This window comes from Bombus vosnesenskii, unplaced genomic scaffold (assembly GCF_011952255.1).
Source record: "Bombus vosnesenskii isolate JDL3184/JDL3185 unplaced genomic scaffold, Bvos_JDL3184-5_v1.1 scf7180000013431, whole genome shotgun sequence".
Taxonomy (NCBI): domain Eukaryota; kingdom Metazoa; phylum Arthropoda; class Insecta; order Hymenoptera; family Apidae; genus Bombus; species Bombus vosnesenskii.
This window is the reverse complement of record NW_022883046.1, coordinates 379,662-402,750: the sequence shown is the minus strand read 5'-3', so window position 1 is coordinate 402,750 and position 23,089 is coordinate 379,662. Positions and strand designations below refer to the sequence as shown.

Sequence of the window (23,089 nt, the reverse complement as noted above, 5' to 3'; positions counted from 1 at the left end):
TGTATCGATCGAAACGGAATAAAATCTAAATCTTTATGCGGGGAAATAGGATGGAGAAAGACAAAGAAGGTAAAACGAAGACCGTGTTAGACTAGGGTGTAGCCGCTTTTTGCTCGATCCTTTTTTCACCGGCAAGCCACCGTTCATCCGGGGAAAAAGCGGAAAAATCCGAAGAACCGCGTACGTGGCGTAGATAACAGCGCCGAGGGCGTTCGAAGCGGGAGTCCGCCCAAAAAACTAAATGAGAATTTCCGAAGAGAGGCCGCAGCAGTGTGAAAGCGATGTGAAAATTGTCTTCGTTCGCGGAACAATGGCTTACGAGCCTGTGGAACCTCTCTTGGACGCGTGCGTCTTCGTGTCGGGGGATGAGAAATTACTACGAGGAAGAAAGGACTCGCCGAGCAGGACCGGTCTGATCCTTCCCGATTTCCCAGCCATGGTAAACCGCGTATTACTCCATCTTTTTCCGTAAACGGTTAAAGATCTGTCCACCTACAGTATTCTCTCTTTATCCTTATAGAATGTTTGACCAACGATAGGAAGTAAAAGTTGGAAAAGGGAACGCGAGGAAAAACGGCGGATAAACGGAGCAAACAAAGCGCAAAAAGAGAACAGAGTCGAAGATTAGTTTCCAAAGCGGTGGATGGAGCGCCCTCGTCTTCGACGCCGTCGAGTGCGCGACTTTGATCGCCACTCGAGCTTTCTTTCCATCCTCGTTCTGTCTATTGTCCAGATTATTGGCACGTTGGCGTTGTTCGTGGATACATCACAGACGCGTTACAGCGGTATACATACGCGTAGGTACGTATAGGACACGGGAGAACATCGTTTCTTTGACAAAGTCCCTTCGTCTTCGTGTTCTTTCTCTCACGCGCTGTCTGTTTGTCCGTCCGCTTGTACTGTTCTACTGCTTGCCCTACAAAGGACCCCACACGCTCGGTCGTTCTACGAGCGAAAACGTCGATCGTTGATGAACCGCGAGAAAGAGAGAAGTCTGAAGCGAAAATGTTCGTGGCAACCTCGGCCAAATGGCATCGCCTATTTTCATGATCCTTTTTTTCTCCTACTTTCGACAGCGTTTTACGGTTTGCCAGCTTTAGGTCCATCGAATACCACGGAACCACTCCTTCCATGCTCTTGAATGACACACGATTGAATACGCAAAGGCACGCGTAACGAGATACGGTACTGGTTTTATCGCTCTACGGCAACTCCAAGGAGAAATCGAAGATGCGAGGAAGCTTGTAAGGAGCTTCTCATCTTCGTCTTCAAATTTTCAGTTAGCGACGAACCGTGAAATTAAGGAAGCACTCGATCGGCGTATCGTGTGCAAGGTGCAAATGGTTAAGCTTAAGCTCCATTCACACACGAGAACGCGACAGCCTTCGCGGCCGGGATGGCACGAACGAAACAATTAACCAAGGGCTAACGAGCATTCTCCCGTCTCTGCCAACTTTCGCTTCGAGTATAGGATTTAATTATTTAGCGTAATTGGATGCCCCTTGGTTAAATATATACTCAGTAACTGAGTGAACGACCTCGGGTTCGAGCTCCGTGTGGTTTATCGGCCGGCAAGTCGACGCGAGATCGTCGAGCGGAGCGGAGTGGCCGAAGAGCGCTACGAAAATGCGTTCGACTCGGTGCTATGTCGCAAACACCAGACAAGTTTTTTCACTCGACTCGACCGATCGACCAGTTCGCGTAGCTTCGCTACGTGTCGTTTGCCGTGTGGAACGGGCTTTAGCAAAGGGCAACGTACCCTCGAAGAAGGGACAACGTCATTTACAACTCGTTTCATCGCTTGCCATCTGGGCTGCTTTGAAGACAGCTACGAGGAAGAAACCGTAATCGTTGGCCGTCAACATGCGCGGATGCCTCAAGTACGCGTAATTTATGGCTACTATGTGCCGTTCCTCGAACTCCATCAGTTTCAGTAATCTTGGAGAGCAACTTAATCGTACCCGAATGCGCCCGCGGATGATACTTACTCCACTTTGTTCGAAATCAACGACGATGATCCGGAAGAAATAATCGGAAGATGCTAGGCAAGGGCGGTGACTGGCACCACGAACTCCCTTTGATCGCGGGAACCTATCGGCGGAACTAAGCTCGTTTGCGTACGTAGGGAGTCTTCTTAAACGGCGAGGATGGCCTTTTCAAGCAAATTACATGCCCCAGTGAGCCCATTCGTCCGGCGGAATCAATTTAAAAACTGGCTGGGAGCGGCGGAGAAGTTGAAGGGGCACTTTGCGAGCGGCTAAGTTGCAAGACGAAGGTCGAAATGTCCGGCGGAAAATAATTGGGGAATAAATAAATGACGGACATTAACTCGGAAAGTTGCTAGGCGAAACGAAAACGATGGCCGTCCCCGAAGCCGTGCAAGTGGCGATCACAATGGCCGTCTTTGTTCGTCCTCCACGACTTACCCAACTTTCTGTATTAAACAACTTTTCCGCTAATTTTCCTCACGATTCCCTTTTCCCCGTCTCTCCCTGATGCCGTTCTTTCTTTTCATCTTGCTCATTCGCTGCCAATATTCGCGATAGTTTTCCTTCTCGTACGAACGAGAATCTTGCTAAACCTCGGTTCTGTAGCGACGTAGAGATATCGGTCCCCTCCGGAGAAAAAACGCTTTTTCGATTCATCGAGAAGAGGCAGTAATAAAGAGAGCTTTAATCGCATCGATTCACGATGTTTTTCAGTTCCGTATACGCGTCATTAGCAGGATACATCGTGCTCGCGTTGAACAAGCTTTCCAGAAGGAGAGACGGAGTTTTAATGAAATTGTTTTCGCCGATGAAACTAACGGGCGTGGAAAGCAAATTAAAAAAAGGGAAAACATCCTTTGGAACGAGCAGGCATTGACGTCACTTTATTCATCCCGTTGTGGTAAATCAGTTAAATACGCCGCGGCTTTTCATGCTTCCACGTAACAGTCGTAAATAAACGCGGTTACGCGAAAAATAGGCTTTCGCTCAATCGTTTTCTCTCGTTCCGCACGTTTCGTGGAATGCTCTTTCCAATCGTTTAGCAACATCGTCGCGAATTTTTGTCACATTTGTCCGATCGATCTACGAACCGTTCGTTCGCGTTAACAAAAGGATTTTTCGTAAAATATTTAGTCGTCGCGAATGATTATTCCATCAGCAAGGAAAAACGATTCCTCTCTCCTCGTGACGTTCGAGAACATTTATTTCATCCGCGAAGACAGCTTCTTTGAAATTGCAATGGTCGCGATGTACGTCGCTCGCGGTGACAAACAACCCTGGGTTTGACGGGAAAATATAGAACGACGACATGACAGTTCGGAGAAACGTCGAAGACAATTGCACCAGTAGAAAGAATAAAAAGAGAGAAAAAGATCGGCTCTTCGGCAAAAACAGCCGAATATAACGTTCGTGTCTACGAACAATCCGAGAAATCAATCGGTTCGGCGTTCGACAGAATCTCTAGACTCGATAGCGAAACGCATGAGCGAACAACCGAATGCACGCGTAATTGTACGCTATGGCGCAGATATGTATTACCAATTACGAGAGGTATCTCGACGGAAACTCTCTGCTCGATCTCAATCGACGTCATTACGGGTCTGGCCCATGCGCATCCAACCACGCCACGCTGAATTCAAGATCGATCGGTCGATCGTACTTGAGAGTCGATGGAAAGCTATTACCGTGACCCTGTAGGCTTGTTCTGATTACCGAGCTTCGCTAATTAATGTACAACTCGAGAAACCGGTAAACGGTAATGAAACAAACGCGTCCTCGACAGTTCGAGCGACAACCACGAACGATTGTGCCGTCTCCGATCCCCTCGCGCGACGATTTATCCGACAATCGCGATTTTCTCTTCACAAAAAAAAAAAAAAAAAAGTAAGAGAGGAAAGAAATGAAATCTTCACGAAACGTACCTGGCGTGACGAAAAGCACGATACCGAGGAGCAGGGTCCTCGTTGCCACATCCGCGATCCATCGGATATCCCTGCGACACCATCGAAACCGATGCCTTTTCCCATTGACTCCTTCCTCCTTTTCGGCTGTGTTGATAGGTCTTGCGACGGAGAGCCGTAGCTTTCCGATTACGCCCGATCCGCCGTTCGAGCACCTCGAACCTTTCTCTTGTTCATTCCCCTCGTTCGCCTGTCGTCTGCACGGCCGGGAACCCGTACACGTGGGTTGACCGGAAGCGAGAGCCGCTTGCAAGTCAACTCTACCGGAAAAACGAATTTATCCCGCGTTAGAACGATTTCGCTGCTCGCTATATGTTCTCGAGATCGATTCGAGCGAACTCGACCGCTCCAGAACGGAATTAGAAATTCTTCCGGTCGAATGTTCCTTTACGAATGATCTGATACTTCGCCCTGCCTGGTTATCGCTTTTGCGCGTTAGAAGTATCGCAGAAAAATAAATAGAAAATTAGGCTGGCAATGAAAATTGGCAGGCTTTACCTTTCTTCCTGGTCACGGGTGCTCCCCTCGGATGCTTGGGAGCCATCGTGTCTTAAGGAACGAGGTCTTTGGGGACAAGCGCTTCCTGAAAACCGGGACTCGAGCCTTCGCCGGAGGTCCGTGGCTTGTAGCCCTCCTCCGCCCCCCATACCCCCGCTCCCATAGTATCTGTAAATTATAGACAAACGTGTAAGCAAGGTTAGGTAGCGTGAGATTCGACAGGAGAGCTACCGTAAATAATTAAGGAAATAGGCCAATGCATCGAGCGCAATGAGAAATTATTCAGCTTTACGCGCCTTTTTCCAGAATCTACTCGCGTTACGACCTCTCCGAGTATCTCGGCGTTGCTTCTGTTGCTGTGCTCTACGCTCCGTACAAACGCGTGATTTTACCGATGCGCGAGTTAATAGGTCGCTGAAAGCGCTGTTTTATCGAGCCGAGTATCTACAATGCCTATGCGGCGTGCTTAAAATTTCCCGCAACCTTATCCTCTGGAGACATCGTAGCGATAGGAGATCGAATCGGACTGTACGCACAAACACCGATAATTAATGATAGCAAGAAGTAAAACGATATCACGGCGTTTGCGTTTCAATTAAATCCAACGATAAATTATGCCGACGATCTAATCGCGTATTCGAATATAATTATACGTTTGCCACATCTGGTAATCAATGCGGCCAATAAATAGCAAAGGGCGTTTCTCTTGTTATCGAATCGCGATATTTTCAATTTGCACCGAACGAGCTACTTAATTCCGGAACGCGTAACACGAACCGCGATAACCGCATGTCTCGGTCAGCTTTTTTTTTACCTCATTTATCGAGCGATGTAGTCACGAAAACGGCATAATGCCGTGAAATAATGCCTTAATCGATTCGCCAGTCGTTTGATCCACGATTCCTATCGCGCAACTCGATTATTCTGCCGAGAACCAACTCGAATCAGCCGATAAGGATTCGATTACTCGACTCAACCGCGACGTGATTTCTTTCTTCACGTCGATTCTTTCGTTCGTTCGCGTTTGCTCGTGATCGTGATGATCGGCCTCCGCGCTGTTTAACCTCCACGAGGAAACGAGGCGTGCTGCGCCTCAGAGTCAAAGCAAATTCGTTGCCGCGTACCAAACCAGAGATATCGGACGTTCGACGAGGTTTTCGATGCGATCCGGCCGTTCGCACCACGATTTTCACGATCATTTGTTTCCTATCGCGAACGGGACTAATTCTAAAAGCAATGTAATCCAACTATTCCACGGTTACGACCGATCGTTGTTCGACCGATATTTGAAAAGAATCGATGAAGCGAGGCACTTACCCCTGCCGTTCCGCCACCACTACCGCTGCCCGGATTGACCGCTCCCGGCGCCAATTTTCACCAACCTCGCCACTTCTTCAGCCGCCGCGACAGCCACCTTAGCCCCCACAGCGTGCCGCTATCATCACCTGTAAACCACCGGCTCGTTAACACTCGGCTAAAGTACACGCGTCACGTATTCGAAAAGGGTGTCTGTCGCTCATGTTCGTTCCCTCGGCTTACGCATACGTCGTTACTATCGTGTACGAACATATTCTTCCGAAGGCTAGTTGGAATTCCGAGCAAAATCGAATCGATTAGCGAAATACGTGCTTGCATGTGAAGACCGATCTGATCGATTTATGCTCGCTTCCTGGGAGAGAATCGATCCGGGGCTTTGAACAGAAACTTTGGACAGAGGGATAATAATTATGTCGCTTTGAGCAGCCGCGTGGACTGCCATGATCAAACGACCAGCATCGTGTTTCGACAAACGACAAATATTTTCCCAAGAGGTCGATCATTTGATAGTAATCGCGTTCGGTGCTTAATTACGATTTCTTGGTCTGAACGATCTTAGGAATCACGATCTACTCGTGATTAAGAGTGATCGGATACGATTCGAAAGAGAAATTAGAACGTGCTCGGATTAATAATCGGATTCTCGGGATATCGCCGTATTCGTATGGCTGTTCCGTGATTTCACCGCGAGACGGTCTTGTTGCTCGAGATTCCGGAGCTACCGGGTCGCAATAAAAACCGATTCTCGGATTCGGAGAGATCAGCCTTTTGTACGCGCGTCATTCGCGTGCGTTCGTAAAAGAGAGTACGGCTCGCCACCGTTTACGATTATTGGCCTTTAACGCCGATATTATTCCACATTGAGTCTTGCGTTTTACTGCCGCAAGGTGAACTACATTTGACGTACGACGATCTGTTCACGACGCTTCCGTGGCGATCGGCAATGAAGCGCGCCATAACGTGAATTCAGTATGTTACGCGAAAGAGCCGACTGGTTGGAAAACCGTCAGCACCTTCGACCAGGATTACACGCTGCTAATGGAAGACGCACGGGGAGTAAAGGGACGCGTAGGGTGAAACGAGGCAGGGGGAAGAGAGTAGAAGAAGAGAAGGAGGAGGGTTAGTCGAACAATGGTACATGTCGTCCGTGCAATTCCCTCCTACCGAACGACCCACGACACCACCTGTCATAACTCGTCTTCGTGTTCCACGGTTATTAGCGCTGAGCCGGTGGGATTGACCAATATCTGCTACCCCTGTAATCCCTTGTTCCTTTCCATTCCCGACCTATCGCCGACGCACGCACCCGGATGAACCGAACGGGGAGAATGGTAACCACGACCAAATGAAATCTCCCGGATTTATCGAACATGCTATTTTTGCCGCGATTTTTTCCGGATTGTTACGTCGCGTAACACTCTACCTAGCCCAGGCCACACACCGCGGGCAAGATGGTAACCAGATGTCTTCGGATACTCACTGCGTACCTTCAATAGTCTCAAGTATCTTCCATAAATCTCAGGAATTTCCTAGTCGAGGTCCTTCAAACCAAACAAACGTCTGTTTCCGAAGCATTTCTAAAGACCTTTGTCTACTACGGCTTGACAAGGGAAAGTTAGTTTTTCTCACGTATGATGCAACTTTCCTCCCACTAACCACTTTCTCTCGAGGGCGGTTAAGACCCTTCGTTTAACCAATTAACAACGAAGATTACTTCCCTCACTCTCTTAGCCAAAATCGTCACCAACAAATCAGATGGTCCCGTGCGTTAGACACACCCATCCTTAGCTTTCCTCCGCCACAGCATCGTCTCCGAACATCACTGATTTTACATTCTTCGAACAGTCAACATCCTTCGACCGGGTTTACACCCGAAGATCAGTCAGTCTCAATCAATCATCTCGTCAAGCAGTCAACAATTCGAATACAGTGAGTCGATAAATCCATCAGTATACGCGATAATCCGTCTAGAGACTCAGGTCGCACTCATTCGTAGTCATCTCATAGCAAATATTCATTTTGTGTTACACCGAAGTTGTTGGTTTGTGAAAATATATAATAACCTGTTAGCAGCAGCGTTATCTTTCATTTAACTACCTTTATTATCCCGAAAGAAATAAGGGATCGAACGATTCGCGGCGTCGATTAGCAAATCGTAACGTTAATTTACGACTCCCGTTGGCGCGCTTCTTCGAGATCGTGTCTCCCCGCGAACGTGCGAAAACACGGATTTCCGCGATATCCTTCATGCCTGGACGTCTTTAACCTTCCCTTGTATAACAAAGACTTTGCCACGATGGATAGAAAATCTTTCCTTTCTCCGAATTAAGTTTCTAGCGATCTACGCGATGCGCGAATCGTACGATTCACTTCCTTCGCGTCGAGTATTTTTGCGTGACACTCGACTACGCCCGATCTACCTATTCGTCGTCTAATTGGCTCTTGTTGCTGATTCCTACGCAACACGACGTAATTTTTCGATTTTGACTACGTTCGGTGAGGTAATTACGATGAATTACCGATGGAACCGACAACCGACCATATCCCAAAGACAAGACGTCATGCGGCTATGGAAGGATTATTTCACCAGCAAATTTCTCGACGATCTTTTTTCCGTTTATTAGTGACAACGGCGGCAATCAAGTGCGCGCTATTTATTGCGAACAATTGCCGACGTTCGAGTTTCCCTTGACGGCGGGATCGCTTTACGAGCTTTCCAATCAATTACGGAGGAAAGTAAGTTTATTACTTGTCCGCTTCGCCGAAATTGCCGAAAGTTCGTGGTCAATTTCACCTCTGTGATCCGACAGTCTCTGGCCCTCCGAGCTCGTACCGCGATAAACTTTATCCACTGGCCGTCTGATACACGAGAAAATTAATTAGCGTGTCGGTACAAGCGTCGAGCCCGATGCAAATCTCGAGTTGCTACAGGGAGGAGTCCACCGCAATTTCGGAGCAACCGAAGCAAGACAATTCGAATTAGGCATCACGGACGATGAATGTATCTTCTATTCCGTTCGCATTCTTGTTATTATTAACGCGAGGATTCGAGAGCGAGGTAAACCGTTTCGTCAGTTACGCGGCAAAGGGAGAAACTAATATGCAAATATTTTCAACGCACCGAAACATCGAATCGAAGTAAAAAAAAAAGGTCAAATCGGTAAGCGTTCACGGGTAATTTGACAATGCGGCAACAAACGCGGTTACCCGATTCGATTGCAACTGGCAGCTACAGCTGATTCGATCAATTGTGAAAATTCGGCTGTGCTTTTTGTATTCTCGTATCACGTAACTAGTGGCGATTGCTATTCAAAATAGAAATTGCAGGGCCACCGGTGTATAAAGTTGTCTCCGTCATATCGATCCAATTACGGTCGCTCGTTCGCGTTCGCTTGGCTTCCACATAAAATTTCCGCCGCGTCGAAATTCCCCGGCGATACGACTCACGCCCTTTCCCCTTCTTAATCTGCCCGTCTCGATTCTATCGCGTACTCTACCAAACGAACCCTATCGCTGTTTAGCTTCACCTTCCAAAAATTGAAATATTCGCGGAGACTTTATCGATCGTAACTTTCGACTAGGCGCACTCATCTCGTGCCAACCATTTTACTTCGGCCGAAATAATTTTTCATAAGAAGATCGAGTAAACGCATTTAGCAGCTTTCGAACGTGTAGATTCGAGCAGAGTAGAGTGATCATTCGCAGTCGACGCTGTTTGAAAGGCGTAGCAACGATGAAAGATGGTTGCACGGTTCCTCGACGCTGTCGCGTTACTTTCAAAATATCACGTCCGCGTGTCACTTAACCGTGTCATTTGGCATCCGGTCTTGCCCGTGCAGCTTCCTGCGCGCATTGTCAGCGCGGATCTCGTCGCAAATGCATGTTCGCGTCAACGCTGACCCCGAAGCCCTTTCAGCGACGTACACAAGAGCACCGCGCGTCTATTCGTCACGAAATCCGTTCGCGTGTCCTTGCGGCACGATGATGAACACGTTAATTATTACCGTCAAGGTTCCCTCGCCAAACTGCAGTGGCGGCCGATGGCAATAGAATTCCAGGCTAAAAGGGAACGAACCCGAGGTCAGTCGATGACGTTTCACCAACAAAATTGAAACAGGCCTGTGAAAAGGATCGTCGAATGGCCCTCGCGAACGCTTCGTAATCGCAATGTTTGCTCTTTCTCGTCGAGAAGCCTCTGCCCGTGCTCTGTTCCCTGGCGACCGCCCGCCAATCTTTTTTTCCCTCAATCACCAGCTTTCAAAACGAAATAGAAGTTGCGAGCGCTCGTCAAAAGGGTTGAACTAATCGAAAATGATCGCGGACAAGTATGGAATACTTCGCGGATAGGAATATCACGATATTGCATATGGCTTTCTTCGCTAAATCGGGTAGAACTCGGTTAGAACGAGCCAACAAAGAAGAAACTTAGAATTCGTAATCACTCTGTACCAAACGAGCATCGAACAATGAAAATAATGTCCAAGGGCTTAATTATGCAATGTCAATTATATCTGCTGTTTCGTCCAATTGATCCAATTATATCGTCGGTCATACCGGATGAAATTCTCGTAACAATGCATTAAAACGAGCCCTTCTCCGGCGAACATTTTTAGCTCCTCGTGACTTTTATCGGCTGAATCCTCGACGGAATATCGTAACCGTCAGATTTCAAGGAAAGTTAAGAGTCCACGATGATCTTCTTTACAGGCAGAATTATCCGGAAGCGATAAAATGGACTTCCGTCGTCTCGAATACGTCTTTTAACCGTCTCGAAAAAAAAGCGGAATCTGTGAAATGAAATCGATTAAAACAGTCAATGGACAAACCAGGACAGCTACGAGGTTGCACGGTTTCACAAGTTCGCCTGGCGATACCTCGGCCGTTCATTAATCGTTTTCGCCGGAACTACCTCGACGTCGTCATTCAGGCTGGTTCTCTCTTGCCATCCCTCGTTCCACGGTTCGTTTTACAGGCCAACTTCCGTGTAGCCTACCGGAGAATCATAGGTCGTATCTTCGACGCCGTTACAACCCGTCAAAGTTACCGGCCACGAGATTTTCACCCTTATAAGTTTGCGAGGGACGTTGCGGGGAACGAGTGCTTGCAGCGAGTATGCAACTCTTACCAGGATTCCCCGTGTCGGCGAGCACCCAACCTAACCCGGCGACTCGGCGGTGATTACATCCGGGATAAGAACCGAGATGTACGGACGAGCAAAGATAAAGGCATAGAGGAGCGTGGATGTGACTTCGTCGAGGGAAATGAAGAAAAGGGGTGAAGTGCCGAAGGGATGAAGACCACGCGAGGGAGAATGAGAAAAGAGAGAGAAAAAGGGAGGAGGCACGAGAGACGAGCGTAAAAGAGGATTCGATCATGAACAATATGTGATACGATAGAAATGGGTTTTAAAGTGGAGAGTGTTTAAGTTGCGCCCTTCTCAGGGGAAATCTCGGAATATCGACTGCGCTGCAATGTTAAACATGCTAGACCCTCGGAGACACCTTCGTGCGACGCGAAGGACCAATTGCCGATCAAAGGTTTCAGCGATTTTCCTCCCGTTTCGCCCATGCTTTGAGTGGTAGTTGAAAGAGAACGAGAAAAATGGTGTTTCGATTGGAAAAGAGGAAAAAATATATCCACTTTACGCAAACCAAAGTCCAAACTGTCTTTGAAGAGACTCGACAGAACTCGAGAAGTCGAACGAAATTAGGAATTCATGTAGGTACTCCGAACGGATGTTGATAAATTTGTTCTCGTTTGTTTCTACAGGACAAAGGATCGATTCGGCGAGAACCGGTAATTTGTCGGAAACTACTCGAGGATTAATCCACGTTGACAGTTTGACTTACCGAATCAACAAAACAGTGAATTCTATGCAAATTCTACTCTCTTAGTCGAAAGAGACATCGACGGTAGCGGCGAGTGAAATCGGTATTAATTCCATCGTAGTCGATGGACGAGTTTATTTAGTCCTCGCCTTCGTAGTCTGCGGCGGAATTTCCGAGGAATCCGTCAGGGCGTTCGTTCAACGACGAAACGAATAAACTCTTCCTCGAAGCGCTATTGTCACCGCGAGCTGACCTACATACATCCACATTCTTTCACGTTCGTTCCGTCCAGAATCTTCGCGTATCGTTTACTTTCGAAACGAGCAAAGACTATGGAAAACTACGACGTTATAATAATCGCCTCGATTCATAAACTCAAAGTTATCGTTGCATTGCAATCACTGTAATGACGTTAAATGTATAACGTCAAATACGTATTCTCCGATTATCACTCGTACGCGGCCTAAAGCATAAGATTTCACGTCCCGACACGCTAGAGGACAATTTCTCTTTACTTATGTCGATCGTTCGTCGAATCAAAGAAGGAGAGTGGCAGATTTAGCGGTCCTTTGAAATTATGTGCGCTGATTTGTGACGAAATTAGCACGATACACGCGATCACGTCGCTTGGGGCTTGTTGGCTCTACGATTCCTAACCGATAGCATCGCGAAACGAGGTACTTCAGACGAATAAACCTACCACCGGCCAAACCGGCACCCTATCGGAAAAACGACTCGTTTCGAGCTCGCGTGATTTCTTGCCGCACCAAACGACTCCGCGACAGTGCGCGTCGTGAAATTTCAACTAGCAAAACCAGAGGGAAGATCCGACGAATAATTCTTGGATGCTTTCGACCCCAGTGGATCGTGCAGAAGATCGTGATCGATTCTCGCCGTTCGCACAATTACATGATAAACGGGAAAATATTATTCGGACTAGCAACAATTCGTAGTGGTGCAAATTCGCAATGAAAATTTACTTTTCCAACAACGAAGTTGCGGTACATAATGGAAAGCAGCACAGCAGACCGTCTACGTTTCCGTAATGGCGATTTATGTGAACAAAAAAAAAAAGCGGGCAGTGACGATTTTAGCGTAGCCCGACGAGAACAGGAATAAAATCGCGAGAACGCGAGTACTAACGTTTTTTCTTCTAACACCGAGCGGAACGACGAGTTTAATTACAGTGGAGCGAAGTGTTTGCGCGACGTACAGTCGTTATTCTCAGCACAGCTCGCGACTGGTCGCGATACATTTATGGAAAGGTTCCGACGATATTTGCGGTACACCATAGCGGCGTAAAGCTCAAAGCATTTAGCGTGCTAGCGGCGATTCGTAGCACTGCGCAACAACCGCGAGCCCCGCAAAACGCGTCGCCAGCACCAGCTGCGACAGCATCGTCACCTAGTCGACCGCAAAACTGCCAGCGGAATACCAAAATGCGACTGGCGAGTACGCTCACCAGGCATCCGTGAAATGATACCCGGCACGAGCTCGAACACGCCGAAATAACTGAAACTTTTGCGGCGGTGCCGGCGTGACGATGGATTCCAAGGATTCTACCGCGTTTAGGGTTCGACTACCTTCTTCGAGCGCCGATACGAAAGCTCGCGCGCGCCTCGTATACCGCCCTTCCGCGATTTCCTGTCCGGTATTCCCTGCGATTCCTTCCTCGGCCTGCAGTTCCTCTGGTTCGTTCAATTCGTCGGTTCCCGGCCGATCGGAACGACGCGTCGAATGTTTGCCGGCTAAGCGAGAGAGAAAATCCTCTCCACAGAGATATCCTTGCGAGCTTCGCGGTTTTGGCTCCGAGTTTCCTGTATTTTCGATTCTCGATGTAATAACGTTAAAGCTCTCGGTATATGCACTCACTCGACATACGAAAGGAGTTCGACCGCCTCTTCTACCGTTATGAAAGATCGTAAAGCTTTCCATACGGTGAAACGGGAGAAACAAACAAGAAGCACGGCGCATTTCCTCCCGCTCTTTTAATTCCTTCTCCCGGGGGCGGAGCAACAGCCGGCCGTTCACCCGGGAAAGAAAAATTTCAATTACCCGCACCCCCGAGTTTCTTACTTCTAGTTTCCGTGTGCCGGATGGTACCTATAGGTTTCGTCGTAAAACGGTCGCAGCCCGGCCAGCCGTCCGCCGAGAATGTAGAACAAATCCAAAGTTGTCTCATCAACTTTTCACTGGCCGCATACCGTTCCTGGAAGCTCGTTCAGTTATTCATTCGTGCGCTGGCAAAACGACTTGGCCACCAGGTCGTAAGGTCGGCGATCGATGCGTCCAACATGCGCTTTGTTTTCCGCATGCTACGAGCAACCGGAACGCGTTTCTTTTGTCGATATCCAACTCGATTATCGAAATTCGCCGATCGTTTAGATGGTCTATGCGAAATTACGGTGCCGCAATGCGAATCACGTTGGCGATCATTTATGGAAGTTGTCGGGGCCGGTGACGTAATCCAAAAAGAGTTAATTATCCTCCGCTATTAACACGCTCTAACAATACACTTAAATCGTGGGGCAAATAAAGTACTGTACACGGGCTGCTCGTAATTTCGCGCTTAATTAACGTTCTTCCCTCTGGCACGTATCTACACCGACCTCCTTCTTGTCGATCCATCTTTCCCGAGGTGCGAACCTCGGGCCAATGATTTCGAGGTTAACGCGGCAACGGGGATGCGTTAAGCGAGTCGCAATTTGGACGGATCATTCGAAAGCGTCGAATGAGCGAGACGAAGAAAAGAGGAAACAGGGGTTCAGAGGTGGAGGAGCTGGCTGATCTTTCTTCTTTTCTTTTGGACGCGTTAAGCAGTGAAGGAGGGCAGTGGGGCCACGAAGAAAAAAGCGAGACATTCGGCTCGTTCGGGGACATTCGACCGGGGAAATACCTGGAAGGAAGAAGACGTCGCACGAAGTCGAATCTTTATCGACTCGGTCAGCTACCCGCAGCTGCAATTGAATCAAATGTACCATAGGGAAGTGCACTTAACCGTCCCTCTTGTCTCTTTTCTTCTCATCTCTCTTTCGACCGTGCTGCCACCGGCAGTCACTGACGCCGAACCGGCTTCTCGGAGGCGGCGCGCCAATAAGCTCATTCCCGGACCAACAGCGCCGAAAGGGAAATTGCTGTCACGAGAATTTACTCTGTCCACCGTATTTTTCCCCGAGAGAAACCAATATCGCCACGGTTCGACTTCCACTGGGTCAGCCGATCATTCCCTCTGCCATACCATCGGGCTTTCAAATCGAACGCATTTTCGGTTCGTGATCCGAGAGTACTTTGATTTACTGGATCTATGAAATTTTCCTCGTTCGCGATATTCCCTGTGGGTCGTACTTCGTACATCAAACGTCAAAGGTTTGCAAAGTTTGAGTCCCAAGCAGCGTGATCGCGGTGTTTAGATTTTGTGTCGAAAAGTCTCAGTACATCTGAACGCTACGGACGACTGACGGTATTTTGTATTTCATTGTTATTTTGTCAATAATTTTTATTGAACAAAACTTGAAATATTTATAAATTAATAGTACGCATATATAACAATATAAACGTATTTCATAAAATAACAAATATGACGGGCGCTATTGCGCCGTTTGTTTCTCTTTGCAATCGATTAGAACAAGCGCTATCGCGCTGTTCGGGATTTCTCGACCCTATTTTTTCAAAGACCCCTGAGACTCAAACGGTTAACAATAACATCGCGTGATTCTATTAACTCCGATAGAAATGGTCGAATTGAAATTTCGTGCAAGGTACGGAGGAACTTGATGGTTTCTTCGCTGGTCCAGTGCGAAACAACGTAAGCACTACGAAGATATCTGACGCGTAGGTTCGCCACGATTCCTCGTGAATTATTGCCCCGTCTCGGCGGTATGCGGATTATCAAGTAGAAAAGTTCTCGCGAACATCGTAAATTCCGGTAGCACCGTAGGGCGTATTTTATCAGACGTTTGCCGGGGCATTGCACTGACTCGAATCCGATTTACCTAACCAAGTTTTAACATCACGTCAACGAATAAATAACGGATGATAAGACAGTTCTCCCACATTATGATATCTAGACGTTGAGCGCGTTCGCTACATCCGCTCTCAACCTCGTGGATTTGGGGACCGCTGACGTATCGAAAGTCTCCTTTAGCGATAACTCACGACGACGCGACGCTGCGCGTACAAACTCAAACACAGGCACACGCCCGCATACACGTAGCCCTGTAACAAGCGTAAGCCACGGAAACAAGGATGGTCGTGCTTAAGCGGCGTCTACCAGCTGCCTAAAGCACGTGGTGCAAACTTAACCGAACACGAAGTTTCAAACAAGTCCGCTTGCACAATACGGAAGCTGGTCGTTCTAACCAGACGGAGACACGGCTAGGCGTCGCAAAGAAAGAGAAAGGAAACTGCTGATGATGGCGGCGATGCCATCGAGAAAGCCTGCTCCACCGTTATCGGGTTAAAGAAAGGCGCGATACAAGGTAACGTAATCGTCGGAGGCTAAGAAGCTACAAGCGGTGAAGAGTCGACGACAAGGGTGTGTCTCAGCTGCGATGGATATGCGGACGCGTTTAAATTCCGCTTAAAAGTCCATTAAGACCGAATTAGGCGGCCTGCGTCTACCACTTCTGAGATCATCTCGTGATCCAGCCTGTACGAAATCGCCGCCGTAACTTTTGTATAATGCTACCAAGGGAGATTTGTCGCTCGCGTCGCGTACAGGTATGTGAGGTAGAGAACATCGAGGTCAGTTTAGCCGTGACAAAAAAAAATTCAGCGCAGAATATACCGGGGCCCGGGAAAAGATCAATACAAACTATATTCATTTGGGTATTAAAATGTTTGTAGAACCGGACAAAAGAAAAATTGACTGGACAAGGTTGACGTCGGCGGTGATAAACAGCTACTGCACTGGCATTCGAGTGCTCGCGTCCATTGCATTATACTGTCATTGTGCTTAGTTCATTTACGAGGATAAATCAATCGCGAGGATGTTTCTGCTTGGAAATCAACGCGATCCATGTTCGTGTTTGAATGTTTGGTTTTCGCATCGAAAAGTTCGCTGGGAGGTGCTATCGAGGAAACATCACAGCACGAAGTCCCCTTAATTTTCAAAGCGCAGATGATACAAAGAGGCTGGATAGTTGGATCGATGCATCCTTTGAAAAGTTGGTTGGAGGAATCCGTCGCGAGAACGCGACTGCAGACCGCTCGAGTTTAATTGCGTTTCACACAGAAACACGGTTAACTGGATGACCGGGTTTAATTACATCGTTCGCGGCTCCAAAGTGTAAATGCAATAGATGCCGGCACGCGCGCGGTTACAACGCGCAATTGAAGGTTTTATGAAAATCGATTTTCCATAAAGCGACGAGTTCACGTGCTACGTTAATCCGGATAAATTTGCGCACCATGGGCCAATAACGTTGCACGCGTACGACGCGTTCCAAAGGCTCGTCCCGAGTTCTTTGGTTCAACCGTTTTGTTGTTCATTCTTGAGTGGTTTTCGCATGTTCGACAGCGTTTATGAGCGAAGAGTTACAAACAACCGCGGCGGTTAACAAAAATGGAACAATCAACGAAATGGTATCGTGGAAAACGTGGAGAACACAGGGTTTTCGATTTCTTTGTTCGGTTCATAATTACAGCGGATGTTCCTTTAACTGAGACCCAATAGCATAAATTAAATCTTACTCGGCGCGAACGTAATCTAGTTACCACCCGTGTACTTCTCTTTTTTTGTTATAATTAAAACAATAAACTAACGTATAACTTATACCGTTTCTAGAATACGCGATGCGTAACGTCATCAATTCGTCCACGCCTGTCGTCCGCCACTTGCCGTTCTCGACATATTCATACCGACATCAGCCCCGATGTTCGTCTCTGCGGAGAATCCACGTTCGTCGATAACGTTCGATTATCAACGTTTCGTTAGAATAACAACTTGTTTTAAGAGGGCCGAATTTTATCTCGTACGCCTTTATTTTACTATTAGCTTGATCGAATAAGCCACGGGAATACCGGATTTCCGAATATATCTGTGTTTCCACTCCTTCCATTTGGATGTTTCCGTTCGATCGATCTATTCGAATCCAGGTAGCTGCACGTTGGCGTGCACGTAGCTGGATGGAGGCCGAGGTGGCACGTTACCTGCTCGTGGTCCGAAAAAAGACCTTCAACTTTCGACCTACGGAACCAAGAGGAAAAGGCATCGCGTGCTCGAGGAATCAGCACGATCTCGGGCCAGAATTTCGATCGGGTCTTGCGTCGCCACTCGAAGGACAGATATTGTCTCGGCCCTTGTCAGTGTGTCAGATTGGGTAGAAAAAATCGCGAAGGAACCGCTGAATAAATTAATCGTTACGTGACGAGCGGATCGTGTCCGAGACCGGTATTTAATTTTTAAGCAATCTCCTCAAAGATGAGGTCATGGACGTTTTATAGATTTCGTTCGACTGGAAAAAGGAGTTTTCTTCCTTCTACTCGAAACAAAGAAATCAAACGACCGTTCGTGCTCGTACTACGAGTGCGAGATCAAGGAATTAATAATAGGAGCAGCAGAAACTGTCTAGGAACGGTGGAACGACGAAATCGGAAAAATACGAAAGCAGGGAGTACGGCGTGGTGGATTTGCATGATTGGTCAATCAATACCCTTCTGCTGTTGATAGCCGTGCTACTAGATAAAAACCATTCGACAACAATGACGATGCATTTATTCAAGAGTAACGATTAAATTTCATTCTCGCGGTCCTGAGTTGAGCGCAAACGTTCGTCGATACGACGAATCGATTCCTGAAGGAAGCTGGACGAAAACACGATGGTACTCGCTCCACTTTCCCGTTTAGCCGTTCGATCAACTCGCGTAATAAGTTTCACCGGTTGTATAGGCAGGGGTGGACGCAGGATTCGAAACGAAACACAATTCCGCAGCGACAGCAGTTTTTAGTCGATTCGAGGCGCCAGGGAATTCCGGCCAGGCGTATCGGGTCAAGAGAGATTAAACGAGAATTTGGTCGGCAGAAACGCGCGAGATACACGGCCCTCTGTTGTAAGCGCTACACCGCGAACGACGATGCCGTTTCCCGTTCGAAAAACCCCATCCCCTCAACTCCGTTAACGTTGCAATTGCAGCGGCCGTGTACAGCACACGAGTACCCCCTTGAAAAACGACCATGCCAGTGTCGTTCCCGGGAAATAGTTTGCGTTTTATACGACCGAGCGAAAAAGTTACGCTGTCGCGCACCGGTTTTCCGTTAAGGCGGCGTTTTTCTCCGAATGTCGACGTGCAATTTCGCTCCACGGGAAAATAGCCGGCTACGAGAGGGGTAACGATTTCGATTCGCGGTCAAAATTAACCGAAGCCTGCTGGCTGATATTCGAACCGCGCGGTGCCATCGCAGCGAATAGTTGCGTCGACTCCAGCAGTTTCAGCAATTTTATTCGCTTCACCTGGCTAGCTTGCTAACAAAATGCAATTTAATTCTCCTTGATTGTATCGCCAGTCATACCAAGAATCCTCGTATGCGTGCCTGTGCCAATTTACTATCGGCGCGGCGTGTCAGCGAGAAAAATTGAACTGCACGTTTAAGTCGCGCTTTATCGTAACGTCGCGTTGCGTCGTTATCGTACTTAACCAAACCGTGCTTCGACGCTGAGTTTATATCTAGTATACCGAATTATTGTTTCGAGTAACGCGCGCAACGAATTGCGGGGAATGTTCGGTACGTTGAATTAACCAGCAAAATTTAGTTACTCGAAATATTAGCGAGCAAACGGTTAGAGTGGCTACTACATAAAACCGAGCAGCAAGCCTGATTGCGTTGAATTCATCTCTCGTATATAATGAAATCCGAAAGGTTAATTACGTTGATATAAGTTACAAAACGAGGAAATAATTAATTCGTCGGGTTACCGATAACCCGAAAATAATTCTCGCGACTACGCTTATAAATTTAACCACGTTAAAAGGAGATATTAAATCAAAACACGTTAAAAGGAGATGCTAATTCGAAAACGAATAGCCGTGGCTGAGTACTACTCACGCAGACCGACCCTATTAGCAAATGCAATTCGACCGATTGCCGGTACCACGCGTACTCTATTAAAACGGGAACCAACCTCGCATTAATCCCGCCGATGTTTCTCTATTTTTCACCGTTCACGAGGATCGTGGCAACGATACGGTGATCGATCGACACCTTGCGGCTATGGAAATGACGATTCGACGCGGTGAATCGATTCGGGCACAGGTGCATAAGCGACGTAGAGACGTTTCGACGTGTAACGCGACACAAGGCTCGATAATTCTCGAACCAAGAGCCGTAGGCCATGTGTAACAACCTCATAAGTTAGTCGCGGGAGGAAAAATCGCCGGTACGCACAAATTACCGCAAATTGATAGTTAGCGAGGTTGTAAGTTATATTCGATCAGCTCGAAGAGAGAGGTTTGCCAGTGGTTGGCTGCATCCAACGGACCGTAAACGTGCTCTTCGTGCATTTCCTGGCTCGGATACATCAAAGGAGTAATGAAATCAAGCATGCCGCCAGGTATTCTAGAAGATCGATTTCTGACTCGATCGATCGAATTTCGTTCCGACGTTCCGAGATACATTCGCGATTCACAGAGAATATTATCTTCTTTCATCGCGTTCTGCCCTTTTTCCACGGTTCGACAAAACTTTTAATTGCGAATTTATTAACGACTATCGATGGCTGATGGAAAAAGCGACCTCCATCGCAACGTGCGTTTCGTCAATTACGAAAAACTCTTCCTCGGTATTACTTTGCGACAACTTTTTCGTTCGAAAAAACAACTCGACTTTTTCAATCGAAAATAGATACTGCGATATTTTACGCCGTAAACGACGAAGCAATCGATAATCGATGTGCCGATCAATCGCAGGCAAGCGTTTAGCGGTAAACAGGCTGACAATGTTCGTGCAATCAAGGAATAAAGAAGATTGGTCGGAATCAAACATGAGTCGGAGTCGCACAATTTCTCAAACGCTAGATCGTCGTAGTCGTGAGTCTGAGCGCGATATCTGAAGGACGATTAATTCTGCTGAAAGCGAGATCGGTGCGGTACCGTTTTCGTGGAGATGGCAGCTGGAGGGGGTCATGTTGCTCGGAAAACCGCGAGATCCACTAGCGGTTCGATGTAATCGCGTTTAAAATAATTGCGCGCCTAGAATTCGATCGATCGGGGCGGGCAGGGGGTGGATCCAGGTGTGAGGCGTAGTTCCAAGTTCGTGGCACGAAAACGCCAGCCCGCGGCATATCCTTGCACTGCCCTTAACCCGCCCTTCGCGCCGCGGCCTCAGCAAACCTAACCTGCGCAGCCGCGTTGCAACTTGCATCCAGCATGGAGCGAGGCCATGTGCGCTATTAAAACCATCGACAAGAAGAAACGATGGGTCGACGGCGGACGTTGTGGCAGCGAAAACGACGCGGCGATACACCACAGCAGGAAATAGGGTTGACGGCGAAACGGACCAACAACCTTGAAACAACCATTCACATCGATGCCGGGAGAATTAACGTTTTCGATCCGAGAGCTTTCTCTCGATCACGCGGTTAGCTTTTATGCACCCATCGGATCCTCGCGACAAAATCCCAATGCTAAGAGACAAAAGGAAAAAAGAAAAAAGATACGAGGGAAGGAGGAAAAGAATCGTGTAGCAAACGTGAAAGCTTACCACGAACCCGATAAGTCTGTATCCTGAGTTTCTTCTCTCGCCGGGGTGTGGTTCCTTGGCGTACGGGTGGGGCCAGGATCACCCCACGGGATTAAGGATTTTGGACTTGGCTGGATTCAGGAAGCTCGTGCCTGTCTCTGTACGCGTCTCTTCGAGTATACGTCGGGGGTTGGCGTATGTGTGTGTCGGAGGGACACAACCGCGCGCGTGGTTGTTTCTAGGTGTACGCTGCTATAGAGGTTAACGGCTAAGGCGGGGACGCGTGTGGGAGAGCGCGTTCCTTTCTGGCATCGACGTGGCTGTGTAAACGCACATTCGCGTCAGAGAAGTTGCGATGGATCAGAGGGAAAGAGGACGGAGAAAACGCGTGCAGGTTTTTGACCGTACGTGCGTGTCGTGCAAGCGAGTACGCGTGTCCCTAGAACGAGACCTCGTAGGTAGTGCACGGTACTTGCGCACGTGTGTTTCTACGGGGTGATCGTTGTGTATGTGCGTAGAAGGACGATTTTCTAGGTGGTCGTGCGTCGATTCGCAAACCAGTCGGAGAACAGTGTCCGGGGATCATAAGGCGAAACGGGTTTTAAGGTTCTTTTGGATGAAACGGAATAGGGCGAGGGGGTCGGTCTAGACGAACTCCTGCCTTCGCTAGGACATTGTTACTCTCGGTAGATTGTTTCGTCACTGAGAGATTCGACCGATGGTAACGCGATCCATTCGCGGCAGCCACCTCCGCCTATTTTCCACGTTCTTGACGGCCTGGTCAGGACCCGTCAAGGTCCTCACCAGAATGTATCCTTTGCCTCTTCCGCTCCTTCTTTCCACCGTTCGTTTTGTCTGTCCTTCTTTTACGGTCCGTTCTTAGTCACGTGATGCATCGCGCCGCGACATCGTACGTGCTACCACCCAATGAACTGATCGTGCCACGAATTCGCGTGCACCATCGATTCACCTCACGGTTCACGAACTTTGGTCGATCTTCGACGACATTCGCTCCTTTCGTCAGTCGCGAAACTCGACCGCACCGTGTTCGCGCCGGCTTAGCGACGAATAGGACACCGCCAGACCTCCGACCTTCGATTCAGAGATTCGAGGTCGATACGAGGCGTTCTCACGATAGACACAGACTAAAAAATTGTTTCCCTCTCGCTTCGACACCGACACTGATAACTCGACGCTAACGTCGTACTTGACTTGCACACCGTTCGCAGCACAGTTCGCGAACCGTTGGCCGAGTTAGCGCACTCTGTTTCCTCGCCTCGTGTTGTTCTTCCAAGAATCTCTTGGTTTCGTCTGACGGAAAAAAGATCGCGGCGTTGCTGTTCCGTCCGATAAGGCCGCGAAGTCACGACTGCGACACAACGTTCGTGCAACGAATCGGTCGCGGCGGATAATCGCGCGCGCCTCCGAACATCAAGGCGATGCGTTTCAAAAGCAGCCGATAGTTCTGGAGCGGGCAAATCGTTCGACACTCGCGGAGCACGTTCGCGCGCGCCACGATTCCGATAAAATTCAGTAGAAAAATCGCGAAGAGCGCGTCACACACCGCGAGGGAGTAGTTGAAGGTACCGCTTGGCTGGCGGTGGTGCGCGGCGCCATGACAGTGTTCGCTCCTCTACTACCGCCCCCACCAAACAACCCCCACTGTCGGCGCACTCTCTCAACCCCTCTTCTCCCAGCGAACCCCTTCGGAACCCCTCGGCACCCCGCCGACCCGACTTTTGCCTCCTCCGCAGCTACGGATCCGTTCCATTCGCCCCGCTGTGCCTCGTCTTTCACCCTCTCCGACACCCCCTGACGTCC

At 48.4% G+C, this 23,089-nt stretch overlaps 1 protein-coding gene across 7 annotated transcripts in view; it reads right to left on the bottom strand.

Annotated features, from left to right (window-relative positions):
* The window catches only part of LOC117238066 (protein turtle-like), a 166,078-nt gene that overhangs the window by 40,086 nt on the left and 102,903 nt on the right, over positions 1-23,089 (bottom strand). For 5 of the 7 annotated variants that reach the window (XM_033502633.1, XM_033502638.1, XM_033502639.1 and 2 more), the window contains 3 exons: positions 5,765-5,892; positions 4,448-4,615; positions 3,911-4,209 (listed from right to left, as the gene is read on the bottom strand). In XM_033502633.1, the coding sequence (XP_033358524.1) occupies positions 3,911-4,209; positions 4,448-4,596 (448 nt within the window). In that variant the 5' untranslated portion in view covers positions 4,597-4,615; positions 5,765-5,892. Of the gene's footprint in view, positions 1-3,910; positions 4,210-4,447; positions 4,616-5,764; positions 5,893-21,289; positions 22,901-23,089 lie in introns of those variants that run through there. The other 2 variants (XM_033502635.1, XM_033502637.1) reach the window with 2 other exon arrangements.